Here is a 22,369-nt window from a genome sequence, read left to right on the forward strand (position 1 = left end):
AAAAAAATCTCTTCTGTATTCCTAACTGGCAAGTCATGGGGCAGACATCTGCAGAAACAGTTTACCATTGTTTTATGGGACTGATGTATTCTCAAGCCTTATCGAGGTGCAGGGAGAATCATGAAGGTCGTCTAGTGCTGCTAGCCAAATGGAGTAACAAATCTTCGTATCTTCTCTGTACTGGCGTACTGTCTTAGCTTGACTAAGGCCTTGTCAGCATTTTTGCTCCCCACATTGCGGAGTCCAGACAGCGAGAGGCATTTTTGCCATCGGTACAGACTTTCCTGTCTGCTTAATACCATGAGCCAGTTTCTGGACTGAAGTTTGCTTCCATTCCACTCCATAGCTCTCTGCGGGCAATCACCTTCCCCATGCATGCAGATTCCCTTCCGAACGAGCTACATAACATGATCCACCAAGGAGAAAGTGCTCAGGAGTGTTTGATCAGTGTTTGCAATGGTTAGAGTGGATTGCCTGGCCTTTGCCAACAGAATGCTTACCTAAATGTGGGAGTGAGTGCCTCCACCTGTGTGGAAGACACCGCTCCCTCCTTTTGGAAGAGAAGGGTGTCAGAACTTGACAGTTCAGACATGAGATGTGACAAAGGACATGGGTGGGGCAGAATTGAAGACCCTGTCAGAGTGTTTCCTATCCCCAGAGTTCCTTCTTGGAAGCTCTAATCGTGCATGACATGAGGCTAGAAAAAGACAGACCTAGGCTATATATCCTATCATTTGAGCTGTTGTCTACCTGCATGAAATTTATATTACCGGTGGTGGTGGGACAGGCTGCAGGCTTATGTTGTATCCTATGTACTGCTACACCAACATGGGTGGGGCAAGAGGTGTGTGGGGCTGGGCAGCTATTCCCCTCCCTTGTCACACTGAAGTCCATGGAAAGTGGGACTAACGTGAAGTTGTGCAGCCAAGAGTGGTGGTCTGGCTGTGGTAGTAGTACAGTGGAACGTCGGTTTTCAAACATAATCTGTTCCGGAAGTCCATTCAACTCCAAAACGTTCAAAAACCAAGGATCAAAGGGCTGTCAGCAAGTTCAGTGGGGAAAATTGAGAAATGCACCTTGGAAGCCATTTGACTTCCGAGGCGTGTTCAAAAACGGAAGCATTCACTTTTGGGTTTTCAGCGTTCAGCTTCCAAAACATTCAGCAGCCGAGATGTTCAAAAACCAAAGGTTTGACTGTATAGGATTTGACGCAAGTGTGCTCCTCTCAGCCCTTGCCTCCATCAGCATATGGGAGGAAGAGTTTTGCCAGAATATGTGTCATGCCAATGTGTCATGCCAATGGGCTTCCACCACTTTCTAAAGCCCATCAGCCAGCAGATCTGGAGTATAGGATCACGCACATAGTTAACTCAATAAGCAGCACAGCTGATACGTGCAGCATCTGTAGTTCCAGTTACAACCATTGCAACACACACCTGTCCTCCCTGGGGCTGGCAGCAGAAACCCTCCTGCCCCCTTAAGAATGATGGCATTCCTCATGTCTTTGACAGGAACCCGGCACTTTCTGCTCCTGTGCTGTGTCCGTCCTGAGGATTCGGGCCAGGTCCGCTTTGTGGCAAAGGCAGCTGCTTCTGAAGCCCGCCTGGAAGTGGAGGGTAAGGGAGCTGCTTCACCATTGGCCCTCAGCTATCATGTGAGAATGGATTGCAATGATAGGCAAACATGAATTGATGTGATTGACCATTGCAGGAGAAGTGTGATGCCACCCAATGTATGTTATGGATTCACAGTGTTTTGATAAATGGAGGTCTCTGTTACTCTGGGTCACTGGCTGTACTATTATATAGAGAGATTTCCATTACACGAGGTTATGAGCATAATCTCAACCTGACCAACCATAAGATACTTTCTGCCACATCTTCTACATTTTTCAGCCTATATACTCTGCAACATAAATGGAATAAAGAACTCTAAATATAGGCAGGTGGGAAGAATGGGCTGGGATTAGCAGGTGTGGTAGGAAAGTGTGTGTGTGATGTGGGGAGTCTGGGCAAGCAGGCCTGTATCTGGGAAGATCTCTGAATGGATGCATGTATGAGTTGGTATCAACTTAAGGGAACACACAACTTGTGTTGATGAACGGTAGGATTGCATGTTAGGCAGGTTGCTGGGCATGTATCGTATCTAGCAAAGGACAAAGGTTGGTGCCTGTGTGGGGTTTGAGGCTCCATCCCTAGCCAGCTTGAGCCTCTTTGGAGGTTGCTTTGATCCAACCATCTCTGGAGGGACTGGAACTTGTGCATGTGTCTTCTGCTTCCATAGCACTGCCCATCCGCATCGTGAAGCCGCTGAGGGACAAGACTGTGCTCGCACGGCACAAAGCCACGCTGGAATGCACAGTGTCTCAGTCTCGTGGCCGAGTGCGTTGGTTCCGTGGGGACACAGAGATCTTTGCTGGCAACAAGTACGAAATCTGCAACTTGGACTGCTACCGAACCCTCGTTATCCACAGCGTTGAGCCTGCAGATGAGGGCCTGTATACATGTGATGCACTGGACGACCGCTCCACAGCCCGTCTGCTGGTGGAAGGTTAGGGGGAACATGCAAGTACCATGAAGAACTACAGAGGGGTGGAGATGGGTGAGCCCAGAGGGGAGTTGGCAACCAATGCTGTGAATTTGGTATGAAGTTGTCTGCCAGCCAGGGTAGAGGGGATAATGATGAAAAGCAGGCAGTGCCACTGTAGGGGGACAGGCAGGCTGCTGTGTCACATGGGAAACTGGTGCTGTTCTCTGCCCCTGCAGCTGAAGGGATCCAGGTGGTGCGAGCATTGCGGAACGTAGATGTGGTGGCTCCTGCAGAGGCTCGGTTTGAGTGTGAAATCTCTGCTCCCCCGGCATGCAGCCCGCAGTGGAGTCTCAATGGAGAAGACTTGCAGCCCGGCTCACAAGTGCACATGGAGAGCATGGGGCATATCCACAGGCTGAGGCTCTGCCAGACAACCCCTGGCATGAGTGGGATGGTGAAAGTTACTATTGGCAATGCCCGTTCTAAAGCCCACCTCACAGTCCGAGGTACGTGTGCCTGGCAGCAGAGTGGGTTGGTAGCAGGGAAGAAATTGAAGAGGGTATGTGTGTTTGTGTGTTCCAGGACATAAAAATGCAAGCTGTTTTTTATCCTAAAATGGCGGAATGGTGAACCCTTGTCCTGTAGAAAGAACCATGGGAGAAAAAGACCAGTCCTTCTGCATGGTCTTGGGCGCTGCTGTAGACTTAGCTGGGTCACAACAAGACAGTGAGATGACACATTGGTGCTGGGTGACAAAATGCAGAAGGGAAAGCTGGGCTGTGTGCTTGGGTTCAACAAGAGACTGTGTATGCCATGGGTAGCCAGTGTGATGCCCCACAGTTGCTGTTGGGTCTCCCATCAGCCCTCATCACTGGCCCCGTTGGCTGGGACTGAGCACCTGGAGGGCCACAGGTCCCCTATCCCTGGTCTAAGCAGTATCACTGAGGGAAGAAGAGGTGGTTGAACGGTGCCTCTGCCTTGAGAGCATTTCTCTCTAATGCCTTATTCTCTCCACAGAGCGCTAGCATCAGGGAGACCCTGTGAGCAAAAGAGCCATGTGTGAGCATGGAAAGCCCTGGGGCTACCAGGGGAAGGTGGAGACAGCATGTTTGACACTTGCATGGACAGCCTGAAGAATGGACACACACACACAAAGAGAGAGAATTCCTCTTCCTATCTCCCTCTTCTGCATGACAAGGGAAGCAAGATCTGCTTTTATTAAATGCTCATGATTCCTGGTTTGTTTATTATTGTTGTTATGCTGGTGCTCTTTGGTAGGTGAGATGGCTCTTCTGGGCGGGATGTCTCATCAGTCGCCTAGACAAGCAGAAGGATGGTGAGGCGCTGGAGCTGTGCCACCTGTGCCTCAGCACACCCTTCAGCACGCTCCAGTGTAAGGCTTTTTAAACTGCAGGGACAGCAGTTTCCTACAGGCGAGTAGGTGGGTGTGTTGCTGTGACAGGTGACTGCTGTTTCCTCCTTCTCTCAATGCCCCATTGCAGAAAAGAGGCTGAGGCAACACCCGGCTTCGCGAAAGAGGTGGGAAGAGCCCCATGCTAGGGTGCATACACTGGGCAGCATAGATAGGTGTGTGCATATGTATTTCTAAGCCCCACCCCTCTGGGAAAACCTGAAGTCCGGGAAGAGGAAGGAAGGGCCATGGGCTGTGAAGAGAGCCCACAGATGGGGGTGGATAGAAGGGATTGTCTGGGGTGTAACTAAAACTATGGTTTAACGTTTGCCTCCCTGCTCTGGAGCAACCTTCCCCAATAGAATGCGGTCCATGTTTTGGATGACAACTCTCATCAGTCCCAGCCAGCGCAGCACAGGGAAAGGGCCTAGGGTCTATGTGCAGATGGGCTCAGGTTCAAGCTTTAGCATCCACAAGTAGGATTGGGAGAACTTCCTGCCTGAAACTCTGGAGAGCTGCTGCTAATTGGTGCAGACAGTACTGAGCTAGATGGACCAATTTTCTGCAAGTGGGATCTTTATGTTCCTCTGGTCTCTTTCCTCCAAACAAGGTTCTGCTCATGCCCCCCGACCACCACCATGTGCACAGACCCATTGTTTGCCATTCTACTGCCATGCAGAAAGAAGTGGTGGCTCAGGATCTCTTCTGGTTAAAGGTCTGCTGCACATGCTGCCTCAAGTTGTGGACCCCATTCCTCACCCTCATTCTCCTTCTGTGCCCAGTCCAGGCTTGCCTCATGCCCATGTCCAAGATCCAAGCTCATGCATGTGTGGTAGTGTTTGTGCCGCAGTCCAACACTTGTGGCCCATTTCATTCATGGAGAGGCTCCTCTGAAAGGCTTTTTTTTTTTACTTGCGCAGCCGCAGCCCGGCAGCGTTTGGCACATATACAAAGAGAAAGAGAGGACAAAACAAAGAAAAACGAGAGTGCAAGGTTTCTGTGGTGACAACAGTGGCGATTGGTGACAGAAACATGCAGTTTCTCCATGAAGGAGAGGCTTTTCTGAGCTGTGCTGGACCCTCCCTTGCCCCCATCCTGAAACAGATGGTGAATCTTCCCTGCTCCTGTCCCCTTAAAGATGGAGACACTGACTCACAGCCCCACCTCCCACACGATAGATAACAAGGAGACAAGCTCCAAATGTGGGGGCCACCACACTTTGACAGGGTCCTGTGCAGGGGGACACTCCCACCCCAGCTCTTTGAGGCTAGGTAGGGTAGAAAAGGGTGACACCCATCCCCAGGCATGGGCCTGAAGGGAAAGATACGAAGACTGCAGGACCCTCTCCCCCCAACCCTGGGTCCAGCAGAGCTCTTCAGGCCCAACTCTTTGTCAATAATAAATTAATACAAATAACTGCAACAAGAATATGTACATGGATGTTCCCCCCAGTCCCAGTCCCCTGACTACCCTGACCCTCACTCCAAAATGAGGAACAGGGGGAAGGGGAAGTAGGAGGGGGGTATCGAAAAGGCTCATTGCCTGGATACCAGCCGAATGCCCCATACTTGCTCCAGCTCCACCTCACACACGCTCACACACTCACACTTGCACACTTCAACAGTTAGACAGCCCAGCCCAGGTGGCCCAGATGCCCACCCCTCCCTCCTCCCTTCCCTCCTTGAGTTGCCCATTCAAACAGTATGCCAGGCACTGGTATGGGCAAGGGGCCCGGGGCCCAGAGGACCCCATTTCCCTGAGCTGGCTGCCCCAGCCAGACTAGAGTGAACTGAGTCAAATCCTACCACTTGTGCCCTGAAATAGTCCTTGCGGGGGTCAGTTCAGGCAAAGACAAAGCTCCAGGACAAGGAGTGGGTCCATCGTGTGGCAAGACAACAGCACAGGAACACCCCGTTGGCCACTCCATCTATGAGTCACTCCAACAGTGGTGGGTGGGGAATGTTGACAGTTCCTTGTCATTTTCATGCAGGCGATTGGCTCTTTCCTTTTCACCCTTCACTGCACCCCGCAGTCCTGGCTCGGGTGGGTTAGCAACCAGGTCTCTCTTCAGCCCTTTGCCCCAAGCACCTGCTCATGTACGCTTTCCTTGCCCCTTGTTGCAGGGCAGCTTAGCTGGAGCCAGAGTTGCACTGGGGAGAATTCCGCATATCCTTGCAGTGTGAGAGAAACTGGGCTACAACTGCATGTCCAGGCCAGGTCTACGAATGCCAGCAAAGAGTATCTGCAAGTCCTCACGGAAACACAGGCGCTAGGCTAAGCCCACACGGCCTGACCTGCGTGACCGTGCGAGGGCAGCGTCCTTGTGACCTGGCGGGAGGTGCTGCACTATACCCGCATTGCAGGGCCAGAGCCCGTTGTCAGGGGCACGGTGGAGCCACAGTCATAGTCAATGTCAATGGCGGCATGAGCGTTGGCCAGGAGGCTGTTGAGAGAGGATCCCGTCTGCCGCTCCCGGAAGCTCTGTATGTAGCTCTACAAGGAGGAGGAAAGCAGAAGATGAGGGTGCTGCCTCCATCCCCCATCTGTGATTGAAACTTCCCTGTGTGGAAGGACTTGCCTGTGACTTGCTCCTGAGTGCTTTGGGCAGGTCCAGCCTCTTCCCACCTCAATTCCTGGGACAAGGCCCTTCCTAATGGCTGCCAAATCACCCTCTCCTTGCAAGTAACCAAGAACCAGCTGTTCTTCCACACAATGCCTTGAGATGTAATAGGATTTATTTTCTCCCACATCTACTGGAAAGGGCTCATAGTGCTTCCTGGGGTAGGGGTAGTGAGGAGCTTCTGGTCCTGCTGGAAATGACTGCTAGGGAGGCTGAGGTTTGCCTCTCTGTGCTGTGATCAGGAAAACTAAGGGCTGCAGTGAGGTGTGAACAGTAAAAGTGTGAACAGCAAATGTGCATTATTAGACAGATAATCTGCATATGTCCAGAAGCCACAGACAGCCATTCAATATTCTATGGTGCCTGTCCATAAAAGTTTAAGAATGTGTGTCTGCCATTCACTCGTTCCATATTGGCCATACTGGGGCACTGTCAGAGCCCTGTTGCCTTGCAATTTTGAACAGATCACAATACCTTAGTTTTCTACAAAGCTCAACACCCTAGTACAGGGAGGGTGCCACAACAGAGCACAGCTTGTCCCAGGCTATTTGTACTTGGGAAGACTTTGGGAATGAATTGATGAGAGACTTACTGGATGTATGCATTGGCTGGCATAGTTAAGCATGTTCACTTTCATTTAAAGATCACCCTGTTCTTCTACTATGTCATGAGAAAGTCACTGCCTTTCCCCCGCATCAATTAGCAAAGCTCCCCAAGGACCACCTGACAACACTATTTGTACTAGGCAGAGAATCCTCCATGGGTTGAGGAGAACTTCCAGAGACACACAAATAAAAGGTTAAGAGACACAGAGCTCTGCTTTTGGATCCCAACTGAAACTGCCAAATGTAGAGCAAAAAGCAGAACTTGGACAAAGTTTCTCTACCCATCTTCCCTCCATATATGTTATGCCATGGTGTTCTTGTCTCGCACTGGGCTTCCTGCATATAGAGGCATCAATGGGGGTGGGAGTGGCCAACAGTGCTGGGAGTCCCACTGAACTGTTTCCCTGCTCCTCTCTCTATGGGAATTCCATACAGATAGTCCGTATGAATGGAGTGTGAGAAGCAAAGGGTGCAGAAGCCAGAGACACTTCTGTCCTATACAGATGGGTTTCTGAATGTGGGAAGCATGACTGACAGGGCTGGCTCTTAAGGCGGAAGTGTGTCACTGATGATCCAAAAGCAAAGGAAACAAAGCAGGAAAGCCTGGAGGAACAGAACTGGGAGCAAGTTGACTCCCATCAGTCTTTACCCCTAGGGAGCTGGATTCTTTGCAGTGTAATACATACAATCCCACCACCCTAGCCCTGTGCAGGAGGGCACTGGCATTGACTCACTGGGGAGAGCACATCCCCATCAAATCGGCGCACAGGATTAGGCTTGCGACGGTAGGCAGGCTCCGGTGGGTGGGCCTTGTGTTGCACGTGGGGATGGGGGTGTGGCCGCCTCTTCTTCTTCTTCTCCTTGCGCTCTTCTCGTTGCTTGATCCGCATCAGCTGAACACGGCGCTGCTGCCGACTAATAATCACTGGGGGGGGGAGGGAGGGAGGGAGGGGCAGGAGAGAGAAGAGAAGGGGTTGTGGTCAGAAGGGGTGGCCCAAGGTACCAAGCAGATGCCACTACTGGAATGCTTTGCTGTGGGATGAAGTGAAAGCCAAAAGCCGAGTTGGGATACCACCTCCCATAACCAGGTAAATTCATAATTGGCAGAGCCAACATGAAGTATTAGGTGTGGTGACTGGGGAATGCACCTGTAGCCTCAAGGTGCAAAGTTCCAAACCATTTTTATTCCAGGAAGCTGCCACTGAGATAAATGAGGTGCCAGCACATATAGCAGCATTTGCTACCTAAGGGAACTAGCCTCCTTTCACTACAGCAGAAATCTCAAGGTGGCTGAGCATGATTCATGCTTTTCATACAAGGCATCACCTGCTAACAGGTTTGTTGCAACTACTGTATATCTGTTTGGATGCAATATGTAGTTTAGCCCTCAGAGAAAAGAGGTACCCTCTGTATGTACCCTCTGTAACTCGGAATAAGGGTTCAAAGCATTAATTGGTTAATTTCTGCTAAATTCTTAAAAACAGATAAAAAATAATCCTCAATTGAATTGTTAGGGGGCAGACTTGTGTGTCTTCTCCCCTCTCCCTCAGCCAAATTTGTGGAAAAGGGAACTTCAAGATGGCTCCCAGTTTATAACCATAGCTGGGACACAGCCTGTCTTCCTGGCTGAAATCACTAAGGTTTTCCTTCTGGCAATAAGAACCACAGGCAAGTGAAGATGACAGTTCAAATTTTACACCAATGTCCACCCCCCTTCCTACCCACCCTGCTGCACCACACTCACCTTCTGTGTGGGAATATCCCTCTGCCGTGACTTTCCACTGCACCAGGACGCCCAACAATGCTAGGACTGGCCAAGTGCCCAAGATGACCCAGCTGTACCAGCAGATGGGCCGGGCAGGAGCTACCTTGACGCGCTCGTAAACGTACTGCAGCAGCAGGAAGAGCTCAACAAAGTAGTCGGCGGTGGCGGTCATGACGGCACTGCCGAAGACAGCGGTGGAGAGCGTGGTGAAGAGGCGCTGCCACTGCAAGGTGAGCACTGCACACAGCATGCCCACGCCGAGCAGCAGACCGATGGGGATCCAGACGGTAGGCGGGTGGTAGAACTGCTCCATCACCACCAGCGCAGCCACCGCCAGCAGCAGCCCCAGCAGCAGCCCGACCATGAAGAGCCCAACGCTGCGCACAAGCATGGTCACCAGCCCACAAAGCACCCCGATGCCCAGCCCGATGCCCACGGAGGCCTCAACGCTCAGCTGGGTGTCCAGCACCCGCTCTTTGTAGCACAGCATGAAGATGATCACGGAGCCAAACATCAGTCCGGTCAGGAACATCACCGCCTTGAAGCATCGGTACCCTGAGGAAAGGAAGAAATGGATGCTAGCGGCTGTTGCTGCAGTCAGGAGCACGGGACGGGTTGCCCATCTGTTTGGTTGAGCAGGACAGGCTATCCACATTCATTTGAGCTACCTGCACTGAAAGTCCTGGCCTCTGACTTAGGAGGCTCACGCAGAATACCTACACAATGTCCTACACTTACACACAGAGAAAGATACTCTGTGCTAATAATAATAATAATAATAATAATAATAATAATAATTTATTATTTGTACCCCGCCCATCTGGCTGGGTTTCCCCAGCCACTCTGGGTGGCTTACATAGAAACCAAAAATACAGTAAAATATCACAGATTAAAAACTTCCCTGAACAGGGCTGCCTTAAGATGTCTTCTAAATGTCAGGTAGTTATTTATCGCTTTGACATCTGATGGGAGGGTGTTCCACAGGGCGGGCGCCACTACCAAGAAGGCCCTCTGCCTGGTTCCCTGTAGCTTTGCTTCTCGCAATGAGGGAACTGCCAGAAGGCCCTCGGCGCTGGACCTCAGCGTCCGGGCAGAACGATGGGGGTGGAGACGCTCCTTCAGGTATACTGGGCCGAGGCCGTTTAGGGCTTTAAAGGTCAACACCAGCACTTTGAATTGTGCTCGGAAACGTACTGGGAGCCAATGTAGGTCTTTCAAGACCGGTGTTATGTGGTCTCGGCGGCCGCCCCCAGTCACCAGTCTAGCTGCCGCATTCTGGATTAGTTGTAGTTTCCGAGTCACCTTCAAAGGTAGCCCCACATAGAGCGCATTGCAGTAGTCCAAGTGGGAGATAACTAGAGCATGCACCACTCTGGCGAGACAGTCCGTGGGCAGGTAGGGTCTCAGCCTGCGTACCAGGTGGAGTTGGTAGACAGCTGCCCTGGATACAGAATTGACCTGCACCTCCATGGACAGCTGTGAGTCCAAAATGACTCCCAGGCTGCGCACCTGGTCCTTATATCACAAAGGCTGGGGAGTCCTAATATCCAGGGCTTCAAAGAGCATGCTGCCTTACATGAGCATTCACCACACTCCCAACTGATCTGTGTAATGCATAAGTGAATGCACAGCAGTGTCTCAGGGAAAACAGTGCTAGCTTTTTCTCCTGGGACGCTGATGCGGTTAGCAAAGGAGCCCCGTTATGCAGTCTGGAAAACCAATACTAGTTACTGTAAGTCACATGGACTGGCAAGGACCCATACAGGCTAAAGCACCCACTTGGGTGTATTCTGTAGAATCAAAAGCATTAACACAGCTCTCTGCTGTTGGAACAGCTTGGAATTACATTAGGTTTATTTATTTTTTTCCATATCAAACTGTTAGCATATTGCATATCAAAATTATAATGATTAAAATACAAATCAACCCCCTCCCTTGTTTAGTGCATTAGGTGTTGAACAGGGAGGGCTAATAGAGCAAGCTAGCAGTAAGCTACAAAAAGTGGGAACCTGCCTTTTCCATCTCCCAATAGCCTCATCCTAAACATGCATATTCAAAAATGCCCCCATATTTTTGAGTGCAAGCTCAAGCGTGAGTCCCACTTCATGCCTGTTGTAGACATACTGTGACACAGGGTTGGCTTTGAGTGGAATGGGCTCCCTGGGCCTCATAAGGGCACTCAGTTCATTGATCTCCTTTGCCCCCATGCCTCAGCTCAAACTGTCCTCCGGGCACCTAGGACAGCACACAGACCCACCCAAACCCTTTCTCACCAAAGAAGCAGTAGATGATCCCAAAGAGGCAGCACATGGCGCAGACCACCGAGGGTACCACTTGGTAGCGCCGCTCAATCTCCTCCTCACAGCTGTATGTCCAGTCTTGGTTTGGCACGTGCGGCAGCAGCGGGAAACGCAGGGTCTGTACTGTTGACGTCATGGCTCTTCAGGGTCTCCTGGGGCAATGTCAGGCTCCCCACTCCCTCCCCGTCACCTGCGGGGGATGCTGTCTCATGGCATTGCTTCCATCTGTGGAGAGAGAGAGAGAGAGATTGAGGGCGGATGGGACAAAAAAGGTGAGACCTGAAGGCATAACGTATTCCGCACTTTGCAGGGCTGTTCCACTCATTAAGAAACAACTCCCACTTTTCTGGAGGCTGCAATGAGGGTTTTAAAAAAAGTGACGAGATTAGAGATGGGAACACCCACTAACTCCCTGGGCCCCAAGCCAAGTCCAACTAGTCATTCCTGGCAGGCAAAAAGATGGTTTGAGTGTTGGCAATATATTATGCAAGGGGCAGAGCAGGCCAAGCATCCTAGCTGGGCCTCTAGGATTCCCGTTGATCTTTCTCCACCTCTGTCCCAGGAGTACCAATCTCACTGAGTCACCCCAGCCTCAGCCTGCCAGGGAGCTTAGCAGCATATTCCATGTCGGAATGGAATCAGAGCAATGCTGGGAGGAAGAGGAGGGCGCTGAGCAAGGGATGGGACAACAACAACTTTCCAAAATGGAAAAGTGGGGTGGCGGGGGGGGGGAGAAATGTGGCTATAAAGAGAATCGCCACCGTATGGTCTCCACGGCAACCGAGCAAAGAACAGATGATACTTTTAGCAACGCACATGCTCCCCCACTTCCAACACTCACCCCCACCCCACCTTCTTCCTCAAAGAACCTGTGGGGTAGGAGAATGAGTCACCAAAGAGGGAGATGTAGCAGTTCGGGAAAGCATCTGCCAGAGATTTGAGTTTCATTAACCCTGTGTGCAGGATGGCTGGCTGGCTGGCTGAGAGCAGCTCTGAAGACAAAGGAGGACTGGTTAGTCGGCTGAAGCATCTTCCTTCTTCTTTACCTCTGATGTTCAGCCTTGGAAAGCAGCTGCAAGTGCGGATTAGAGAGTCCCTGAGTGCTGTTGTAGGCTACAGCACTGTCCGCACCCCAACCCCTCCCCATTTCCTCATTTCTGGTGGATTGCAGGCTGGAAGGCACAACAGAGAAAAGCCTTTTGTGTTAGTTCTCCATTGCTCACACATGCTCAGATCCGTCCAGCACGAACCAAGCCCTCCCCACTCCAGCAGCCCCCAAGTAAGAAAGGACAGGACACTCTAATGATGCAACTGGGGTTGGGGGTGGGGTGTTTCTGAACCCACTTCCAGACAGGTGAGGTTTTTGGAAATATTGTAGCTAATGTTTAGGGAAGTTTTTAATATTTAATGCTGTATTGTTTTTAACACTCGATTGGGAGCCGCCCAGAGTGGCTGGGGAAACTCAGCCAGATGGGTGGGGTATAAATAAATTATTATTATTATTATTATTATTATTATTATTATTACTACTACTACTACTAATGTCCCCTCTCACACCCTAGCACAGAAGAGCTGTGTTTGCAGGGTAGGGGCTCAGTGGCATGGGGATGGGTGAGGAGACTTTAAGAAAGCGTGGCTGGAGACTTGTAGCCCACAAGCAGGTCTGGAGCCTGGGAAATCTCATCCCAACGTGCGCGCGTCCCCCTCCCCGCCGCCTCTGTCTGTCTGCATGTCTGTCTGTCTGCCATTCCCCCCTCCCCGCTGACGCCAGCACCAATGGCCGCTAGTACTGAAAGCATGCTGCCTACGGATTGGTGCACTCTCTGTTGCTAAGGAAAACAAGTCATTTTCCCATTGGATGCTGAGAAATTACCAAACGCCGGCCTTCTCCTCGGCTATATCTTTTTCGCTTTGTTTCAGCAACTCGGCTTTTTCCTCACGAAGCCCCGCCCGCTCTTGGAATGTTGCTTTACTTCTCTCTCACGGCCCCCCCCCCCTTGATTCGCTTCAGTTTTTATCCCACCTGCAACCTCCTCCCCCCCCCAAAAAAATTTGCAGTGTGCCAATGGCCCTTATTCCAAATATGTGTCCTCCCTGCTGGCCCCTCAGACCCTTGATAGCCCTCAAACATCCCCTGAAATCCCCACATTACAAATGGCAGAGATAAAAAGGGGCTATCACGCACACACTATTAGTGCAACCACAGACACAACTTGTGTCACAGAAGGACAGAACAGCTCATCCTGGTGCCACTTGCTTCCCACTCCCAAGTGGCTCCTGGCTTGGCAGGAACCAGTGACCCTTGTGACATGGAAAGGCCTGCCATCAAGTTTGGGAGCTACAGATCCAGAAAAAGGCACTGCCTGAGAAGGACTGTGCTAACCCAGTTCTTATTCTTAGAAGGATCTAAGGTTTACTTTCATTCAAACAACAACAACAACATATAGAATATTTGATGTCAGCAAGTAAATCTTCTAGGTAGTGGGTTACACTGAGAATGGCTGACACTAAGAACTTTGGACTTTCCCCCTCCACAGCTCAACACACAGAGACAAAGCAACTTCAATTTCTGTTGTCACCTCAAGTCAAAGCTGCCCACTGTATGGAGAACGTACTCAGTCACTTGCCAATGGAAGCTTCACTGTGGTAGGCATGTAACCATTTGACAAGCTGGTCATCCATAACGTCATGCCATAGGCTTTAAAAGTTTATTAGACAGATCCATGGAGGATATCAGTGGCTTCTGGCTTCATGTTGTGTCTCCAGTGTCGGAGACAATATGCCTTTGAATCCCAGTCACTGGGAATCGCAAGTGGGAAAGGTACTATTGCACCCAGCTCCTGTTTGTGGACTTTCCATGGGCATCTGATCAGCCACTGTGAGAACAGGATGCTAGACCAGATGGGCCATTGACCTGATCCAGCAGGACTCTTCTTATGTTCTTATGCTATCAATGAAGACAATTCCCCCCACAGCCATTCCCTGTCAGAAATCTAGGGAAGCAATGGGAATAATGGACCCTCCTCACCACCTGGTAGAAGATCACAGATAACTGGCAAGGTTAATTGTTACATGGCCATCTGTATTCCCTCTGTATCATCACTATCTGGTTGATCATCGCCTCATGATCTGCACATCAGTGAGTCATGTCACACAGTATTCAGACAAGCTGGATCAAGAGATGCAAAGTACTGTATACCAGTCACAGGAAAGTGATAATCAAAACTAACAGAAAGTTGCTTTCCCACTTGTCTCTGCAGAAAACAGAGGGCTGCCTGACAGCAGTAAAATGGGCAAAATTAAGGCAGGCTCTTAACAAATGCAGAGTTAATAGCCACCCATTGGGATTTAAATTAGAGGTGTGCTGGGCTCATTCCCAACATCTACAGAATACCAGGTGCCATGTAGGATTTTCCATCAAGTAACATCAGTGGGAAACTGACTGATCTGGAGGGAGGTTGATATACACCCACCTGCCATACAATCAGGAATGGTCTATGATAAATATTGTAACTGAGCCAGGTAATCCAGGCATCCTGGGTGGAGTAATACCCACAACTGTGGCCAATGTAGTTCCTCCTACAAACTTCTGTAGTCTATGTCATTAAAAACAGCTTCTAAATATAACTGAAAATGTAAGAACATAAGACATATGGCAGATTAAACCAAAGCTCCATCTACAGTATCCCAGCATCCTGTGGCCAGCCAATGCCTCTTAGAAGCCCCAAAGCAGAACTGGAGGGCAACAGCCCTTTCCTGTTGTTTATTCCTAGCATTTAAGAATGTAAGAGCGGTCCTGCTGGATCAGACCTTAGGCCCATCAAGTCCAGCATCCAGATGCCCCAGGTAAGCCTGCAAGCAGTACCTGAGTACAACAGTGCCCTCTCTATTTGTGCTCCCTGGTGACATATTCAGAGGCATACTGCCTCCAACAGGGGAGGAAGAACATAGCCATCATGGCTATAACCCACTGATAGCATTATCCTCCATGAATTTGTCTAATCTTTTAAAGTGTGTTCTGAGGTATGCTGCCACTGAACATGTAAGCTGGTTTGGGGAAAGTGGAAGCAAAATGCTTGGTCCGTGTATGGAGTTTATGCCAGGATATCTTGTTGAACACTTTGCTCCTGGATTGGAATTCTGGTCCACTCTAATGAGTGTTTACTTAGAAATCCCATTTAATTCAAGTAAGTGCACATGGGATGGCAACTTTAAAATCAATAAAGCATTGCCACCATGTGGGTCTCAGAGCAAAAAATTGCTACTAAATGCAAAGTAGAATCATAGAACTGTAGAGCTAGAAAGGGATTCCTGAGAATCATCTAGTCCAATTCTAACCAACTTTTTGTTGGTATAGCAATATGCAAGATGTTGAACTAGTCATATCTGTATAACATGTAAGCTTGCATAGTTGAAGCTTGGTGAACACCTCAAAAGCCTCCACATTTCTACCATAACAAGATTCAATCAAAAGAAATCACTCACCTAGTTTATATCTCCGAAAATCACACAGATCCATGGAGCTGACACAAACAAACTGTCAGGCTCTTGTTCCCAAACAGCAACATTTGGCATCATGCCAGCAACTATCTGCCAAAATCATTCCAAACCTAAGTGTGGAAAATCCAGCCCTTAACAGTTTATCTCTAGACAAGCTCCAATTTGTTTTTCTCTGTGGCACAGTCTTTCCAGCTCTCTCCCCCCCACTCCGCACCAAATCCCTGCCAGTTATTCTAATCTCCCTCTTTCCACGTGGTCCTGTTGCCTAGGGAGGAAGAAAGGCCAATGCAGTTCACAGCTAGCTAATGCCTGCTATGGGCCCAGAAGTAGCTCTGATACAGACACAGATACCTGTCCTGTAAGGAGGGACTCTCGATCTGTAAACCATGTTAAGAAGTGTGTATCTGAACAAACAAGGTTCTGCCCAGGCTGGCACCAGGTACCACAGCCTGTGACCTCTCCTCTCCTCTGTGGGAGCAGGGAAACTCAAACCTAGATACTTTTTAGTGTTTAATATATTTGAGTGTTGCTCCCCACCCCCAAGGCAGCTAGAGGAGAATCATGACCCTGCTGTGGGTTCCAGGCCAACTGGCTTAACTGCAGTCCAGGAATTGGATGAATTCCATAGCGATTGAGGACAAGAGTGCCCACTTTCCCACAGGCTCTCTTCACGTGTGCCTATGCAACCCTTTTGCCCTCAACTAGAGCAAGGAGACTGACCTTTTCCTACAAATGTAATCTTGATTATTTCATAGGGAAGAGGAATAGGGAGGCAGAGGAACTTTCTTTATACCACTCCCTGGAAACCTGATTGGAGTATGTCTGGGATTGTCCTGGAAACCAGGCCACTCCACAAAGGAGCTGTGCCCAATACTGAAATCCTAGGTTCTCTCAGCAAGGGAAGTGATAAGAAAAGGTTGTGACAATGTAGATTCTGCATGTGAAGTTTTAGGGAAAAAAGACAGAAGACACTATGAGGAGGATATGACAGCATGTTGTGGATTCTTACTTAGTAGGAGTGGGGTAAGGATAGTTGTGAAAGGACTAGGAAGACACTGCCTCACCTTTTGCTGCAGGATGCAGAAACATGAATAACCAAGCTGTTCCTATTTTAGGGGAAAGTGCCAGGGCACAATGTTATGCCAGGAACTTTTCTTCTGTGCTAGGGTTAGGCACACCTACTCTGATAGGATCTGTGTGCAATATGGAAGGGAATCCTTGGCGCCTTATCCTCTTCCTGCCACTGGGATTACTGTGACAGCTTGCTGAAAAGCTCCTAATGAGAGAATCCTATTAACCTGGGAGTAACCCAGGGGAGTGGTAGTACTTTGAGGAGTATCTGCAGGACAGGGCCCTGTCCTGCAGGTACTCCTAGTTGCACTAGCTGCACTATAAGGAAACACTGTACAGAGTTTTCACAGAGGTGGCAATAAGGTATTTATATTATGTTCTAGGAAGGATTTTTTAAAAACGATTTTGTAACACTTGTATTGGAAGCACCCAAATCAACCACACTTGGTACAAAAGTCAGCTGCAAGCATTACACACACTACCCAGAGCCTGTGACCTGCACCTAAGAATTTTTTACTCCAGACCAGAGAAGGACTAGCTCAGGATCTTCCTGTCTATGCTCCTCTCAGTGGCCGACTGGAGGGCCCTAATATAGGATAGCTGTTTTGTGCCTGTAGCTAGTGTGTCTGAAGAATATAAAGCATGGGGCAGGTTCAAAGGAGAAATGCACTTTACTGGGGCATAGCCAGGTTGCAAGAACCTGATGCTTTCCTGTTCCATGCAAATCTCACATGACCATACCATAGCCTCTCTTCACATTGCCTGGCTCCATGCAGTGCCAGCCCTCTACTGCAATCTGGTTGACAGACTCTATGCCATTCCATAGCAAGACATGCTGACCTTTTCTATTCTCAAGCACAAAGCTTGCCCATCCAACCTTGGACTTGCAGGTGTTTCTGGAAAGGGTTCCTTATTTTGTTTTGCAAGTATTGAGTATGATGAAAACACCCAATCCCTATGTTGACCGCTATCAATTCAAATGGAAAGCAGGACTGGAAAATGTGATGCTGCGGTGATAGCTCTAAATTAGCCACACTCATACCCCTCTCTAGGAAGCACAACTTTTCTGAAGTAGTTCCTGTGTTGGCATTATGGTGGCTGGTGTAGATTAGCTCCACCAGCCTGCATTCCATCTCTCCCCTCTGCCTGCCTGACATATACCGGTACTGGCTTTGTTCATCCATTTACACCTCAGCCTGCTCCATCTACTTATCAGCTTGTTCCTGCCACTAGTACAAGCTGGACCAGGTTTCATTCTTGTTTGGGACTGGCAGATCCCATAAGGGAAGTTGCAGAGTTGCTAGGATACAGAGCTGCAAAGACTTCTGGGGAGCCCGCCAGACTCCCTTTGTTTGGAAAGACGGGGTCCCCAGGGGATCCTGGGCTGGTGGACCCAAAGATGCCTACAGATAGCTATCTTGACTTAGGATGCAATGGTTCTCTTTTTGAAGCGGGAGACATTGTTTCCATCCAGCCAATAGAGGATTTTGCTTTTGTTTCTTTTAAACTCTGCCTTTGTTGACATAAGTTTATGCTAATTAATAACTAGAAATAGAAGGCTGGGCTTTTATTGTTCTCCCTGCGGGGAATCACATCCAAGCAACACAAGCCAGAAGAAGCAGGGGCTTCAGGCAGACACACTTTTTGGAACTACCCTTCCAGCGGGGTGAGGGAAGGCTGATAATCCCTGAGCCTGGCAAAGTGTGATGTGTGGCTCACCGCAGCCCTGGACGAGCGAAGCCTGTTGGGTATGTGTGGGGGACAGTCTGGAATAGCACCCGTCCACTACCCGCTTCATGCGCATCTCTCCCCTCGCTCGGCGGCCTTCAGGGCTGCTTTAGCATGGCTGCGCGGGTGACGGGCGTCCACGTGAACTCAACCCCGCTGCCTCTCCAACTTCTTCCCACTGCCTGCTGCCCCCGGGCAGGAGAGACAGCGAGGCACGGCCATCCATGGCTTTCCTCTCGCTGGCATTTACCCAGCGCTGCCGAGGCGCCCAGCTCGCTCTTTGTGCGCTTCCCAGCCATTCAGCGCCGCCTTTTTTTCTTTCCTTCTCCAACAATCCCGTTCATTTAATGCTCCGCGATCGAACCCTCCTTCCCATTTCCCAGCCCAGCGGCGGTGGCGGCACCCGTCTCTCCCTCTTTCCTTCCGTCTCCCTTCCTCCTCCGGCAAGGGGCGCTGCAAGGAGCAGCAGACCCAGCCAGCAAGCCTCTCCCTCTCCTCTTCCCCGCGGCGGTTCCCCCCTACCTGCTCGGTCCGGCCTCGAACCCGGCCCGCCAGAGCCCGCCCGGCTCGGCCCGGTGCTGAGGGACAGCTCCGCGTGACGTCAGCGCCCAGGTCCTCTCCCTCGGCCGCCCCCCCTCCCTCCTCCGCCGCTCCTCGCGCGCGCGGCGGCCGAGAAAGGCTGCCTGGAGCGGATGCAGCCAGGCGCGCGCCAGGGACACAACAAATAGGCTGCTGCTGCCGCCGCCGCTGCTTCTTCCTTCCGTTCCCCTTCCAGCTCCTCCCTTGCCGTCCGCCCCCAACCCTCCTCATCCCCCGCGCCGCTTAGGGCCTGGAGCGCGCGGCGGTGGTAGCGGGGGCTCCGCACAGGCGAGCGTGTGTCACACAGGCACGCACACCCGCAGAGCCTCCTCCACGGGATCCTATCCGCTCAAGGAGCACTTGTCAGGCATTCATCCCCCCCCCCCCCGCTTCCAGTGCGTCGCGTCGGCGGGCCCTTGGCGCTTCCCTATTGTCATGGCACTGCATCAATCGCCGCCTTGGTGGATCTCTCTACCCCTCCCCCGCTCCCCGCCTCGCGTTCCGATTTTGGTTTCCTCCCCGCCCCCGCGCTCCGCACTACCTGCGATCCTTACTATGTTGTGCACCACCACTGTGCAATCCCGCTTGCCGGACAGCCTACGCTGGCTCCTTCGCCATATGGCACCTTGTGAGACTGTCCACTTCTGCCCCGCCCCCAACTGCATTGCTCCAGCGGCTTCGACGGTCTACCTCTGGCTGGATTGCAACTGTATTGTTTGCATCGCTCCCCGCTCCAGTGCAGTGCATTTCCCACCCCTGCTGTAATGTAAATCAAAAACACTCCATTTAGAAAAAAAGAATTGTTTTGTTTTAGTTGTTTTGTCTAGGAAAAGCTTTCTACTAGCAGAGACACACCATGTAAACAATGTTTCATGTGCTGAGACACCCCAGCCTCTGGGGTGAATGCAGCCCCACCACCTTGGAGTCTCTGCCTTGACTTGCCTGAGGACTGAGGCTCTCCTAAGGCCACACCCCCTCATCAGCCCTGCTCTGTGCCCCCCTCCAGCATTATTGGCTTGAATGGGTAGTTGAACTCTGTCTGATAATGGCTCTTTGTGTGTGGTTCTACACTCTCTTGCTTGTTTGGAAGAGGAAAAGATGGGGGTCGGGTTGTGTAGAAACATCTCACATTTGTTTTTTGGAATGTACCCTGCTGAAGAAAGGTAAGAATCACTTCCATTGCTCCATCCACTTTTGTCTGTGGGCCTACATTCCTACCACCATGTGGTTGACTTGGCTGTTCTTTCTGTTATTTGTTAAATTTGTATTCTGGAATTCGTCCCAAAGGAGCCCAGGGCAGCAAACACTTCAGTAATCACAATACAACTGAATACATTTTAAAACGGTTAAAAACATATAGAAAACAATAAAACGCAATAAAACATTTGAAGCAAATTTAAGAACAGCTTTAACCAAATGATGTGTCTGGATAGCTCTGCTGAAACAGAAAAGTTTTCAGCAGCTGTCCAAAGGAGCAGTGATGGCACTTCCTTAATGTTGATAGGCAGGGAGTTCCAAAGTACAGGTTGCTGCTGCAAATATCTATTACATTATATATATGCTATTGGACTACAACTCCCATCATCCTGACCACTAGTCTTGTAACTAGGAATGATGGGAGTTGTAGTCCAACATCATCTGGGGACCCGTGGCTTAAACTGTTAATGTGGCCTGACCATATGCACAGAACTCTCTAGCTCTCATTGCCATGTGGTCCAGGAACTGCAGCTGCTCCGTGTCCACAACCATTGGGCTGGATTTTTATTTGCTGCCCCTCACATGTAGGACAGTAGCCAAATCAGTTGCGTTTGGATTACAGGAAGGATATGAGCTTGGCAGGGAAGCCAGATATCCCTGAACCCCAGAGGTCAGTCATTCCACTGGCTTAGGCACGTCATCAAAACTGCTCAAGGCTGAATCCCACTTACCATCTGCTGAGCTCCCTGTGTCATGAGAAGGAGGAGGAGGATGTGTGGGAATGATGATGAGGCACTGCTGCTCCTACTGCCATCTCCTCCCTTCCCACTCTCAGCCTTTAGCAGCTAAGACAGTTTAGATCCTCCTCTGCTGTGCCAGGTGATTAGCTCTGGCCTGTAGCCTAGAGAAACCTTTATTTAAAGGTCTTAGTAATATAGTCAAGCAGGAATGCATATGTATGCATATCCACCTCTAAAGGTTATGTGGTTGTATAAGACTTGGTGATGTCACCCATGCATTGTCAGCACATCATACCATTTTTAAAATTTATTTTTTATTGTCTGGGCATCAGAACCCTAATCCCAGTCGCTCTGGCCGGTAAAGCAGTCTTCTTAGCCTGTCACCAGCTTAACACTTATCTGGATGGGGATAAGCAGCTGATGCACCAAACCTTTCTTAGCCATATTCCTGCTGCCTTAAAGCACAAGGCCTGCTGAGTTTCAGCTCAGACCAGCCTACCTCTTTGAAGTATATGGCACAAATCCAAGTGCAGTAAGCACCAAGTGTACATATATCAAAGGAATTTGTTTTTTTTGGGGGGGGAGGATCAAGGGTAAATGGGCTGAGAGAGAGCCAATTAACAGCAAAGGAATAAATGCAGAATGCCATCTTTGCCCACCATAGCTGAAAGTATACATCGTTACAACCACCCTGAAAATAAGCCCATAAAAGTTACTAGTCTGCAAAGGGTGGTCTGTTTACTTGCTAGTGAAGGTTGGCAGATGAAGGACAATGAGCTTGGTCCCTTCTCCAGCAGCCTGCTGTATTTGTATGCTGCTCACAAAGATGGGGGGGCCCTTCTATCCCCATGCAGCAGCCCACTTGGTTTCTCTGCTGGCATTAGAGAAGGGATGGGGTACCCCTTCTCCACCAGCCCAAATCTTTGCCTGCTTTCAGTTACTTGTTGCCTGTGCCTACCACACAACAGCTCAAATGCAAGGCTGAGTTTGAGTTCTAAAGCAAAACACCAGGCTTTTCACATTAAATCAGTTTTGTGAGTCTGAGAAAAATAAGAAGACTGAATGAATATCAGACTCATAATTGATTTTGGATTCTAATTAAACTTTAATATAATGTGCTTGAAGGTGTGTTTGTGTAAAAGAGAGGGGGTTTTTTTGGGGGGGGGGGTGTTCCTTGGGTATAGATAGCCTTTGTGTGTCAGTGTGTGATAGTGCAATCCTATGCATGTTTACTCAGAAGTAAGTCCCACTACATCTAATGGAACTTACTCCCTAGTAAGTGTGTTTAAGATTGCAGTCTGATTCATTAAAGATCTGGTACATG

The 22,369-nt window shown here is 49.9% G+C and overlaps 3 protein-coding genes across 14 annotated transcripts in view; 2 read left to right on the forward strand and 1 right to left on the reverse strand.

Annotated features, from left to right (window-relative positions):
- OBSL1 (obscurin like cytoskeletal adaptor 1) overlaps positions 1-3,764 on the forward strand; it is a 63,830-nt gene extending 60,066 nt beyond the window's left edge. For 6 of the 7 annotated variants that reach the window (XM_081000965.1, XM_081000969.1, XM_081000967.1 and 3 more), the window contains 4 exons: positions 1,512-1,616; positions 2,284-2,550; positions 2,766-3,035; positions 3,547-3,764. In XM_081000965.1, coding sequence (XP_080857091.1) covers positions 1,512-1,616; positions 2,284-2,550; positions 2,766-3,035; positions 3,547-3,554 — 650 coding nt within the window. In that variant the 3' untranslated portion in view covers positions 3,555-3,764. Of the gene's footprint in view, positions 1-1,511; positions 1,617-2,283; positions 2,565-2,765; positions 3,036-3,546 lie in introns of those variants that run through there. The other variant, XM_081000968.1, reaches the window with a different exon arrangement.
- Positions 3,765-4,831: 1,067 nt separating this feature from the next.
- Positions 4,832-19,770, reverse strand: TMEM198 (transmembrane protein 198). Of its 6 annotated transcripts, none has more exons than XM_081001061.1 (5): positions 19,663-19,770; positions 11,204-11,455; positions 8,910-9,485; positions 7,900-8,090; positions 4,832-6,433 (listed from the first exon to the last, which is right to left on the reverse strand). In XM_081001061.1, the coding sequence occupies exons 2-5, from the start codon at positions 11,364-11,366 to the stop codon at positions 6,287-6,289; spliced, it is 1,077 nt and encodes a 358-aa protein (XP_080857187.1). In that variant the 5' UTR covers positions 11,367-11,455; positions 19,663-19,770; the 3' UTR covers positions 4,832-6,286. The 6 variants fall into 6 exon arrangements, with proteins under 6 accessions (XP_080857187.1, XP_080857185.1, XP_080857186.1 ...); XM_081001059.1 differs by having other exon boundaries at positions 19,650-19,769; XM_081001060.1 differs by lacking the exon at positions 19,663-19,770 and adding an exon at positions 19,052-19,559.
- Positions 13,249-22,369, forward strand: part of CHPF (chondroitin polymerizing factor) — a 37,583-nt gene continuing 28,462 nt past the window's right edge. Inside the window, exon 1 of the mRNA XM_081001036.1 lies at positions 13,249-14,418. The gene's annotated coding sequence lies outside the window, so the exon portion shown is untranslated. The remainder of the gene's footprint in view (positions 14,419-22,369) is intronic.

Source organism: Podarcis pityusensis, assembly GCF_964106645.2.
Source record: "Podarcis pityusensis genome assembly, chromosome: 1".
Taxonomy (NCBI): Eukaryota; Metazoa; Chordata; class Lepidosauria; order Squamata; family Lacertidae; genus Podarcis; species Podarcis pityusensis.

Excerpts from the sequence above, each read along its gene's own strand:
- TMEM198 (XM_081001061.1), bottom strand. The coding sequence starts at position 11,366 with ATGACGTCAACAGTACAGACCCTGCGTTTCCCGCTGCTGCCGCACGTG. Across the intron at positions 9,486-11,203 it reads GATCATCTACTGCTTCTTTG|GGTACCGATGCTTCAAGGCG; the intron begins GTGAGAAAGGGT and ends TCCTTTCCTCAG. Across the intron at positions 6,434-7,899 it reads ATGGGGATGTGCTCTCCCCA|AGCTACATACAGAGCTTCCG; the intron begins GTGAGTCAATGC and ends TCCTCCTTGTAG.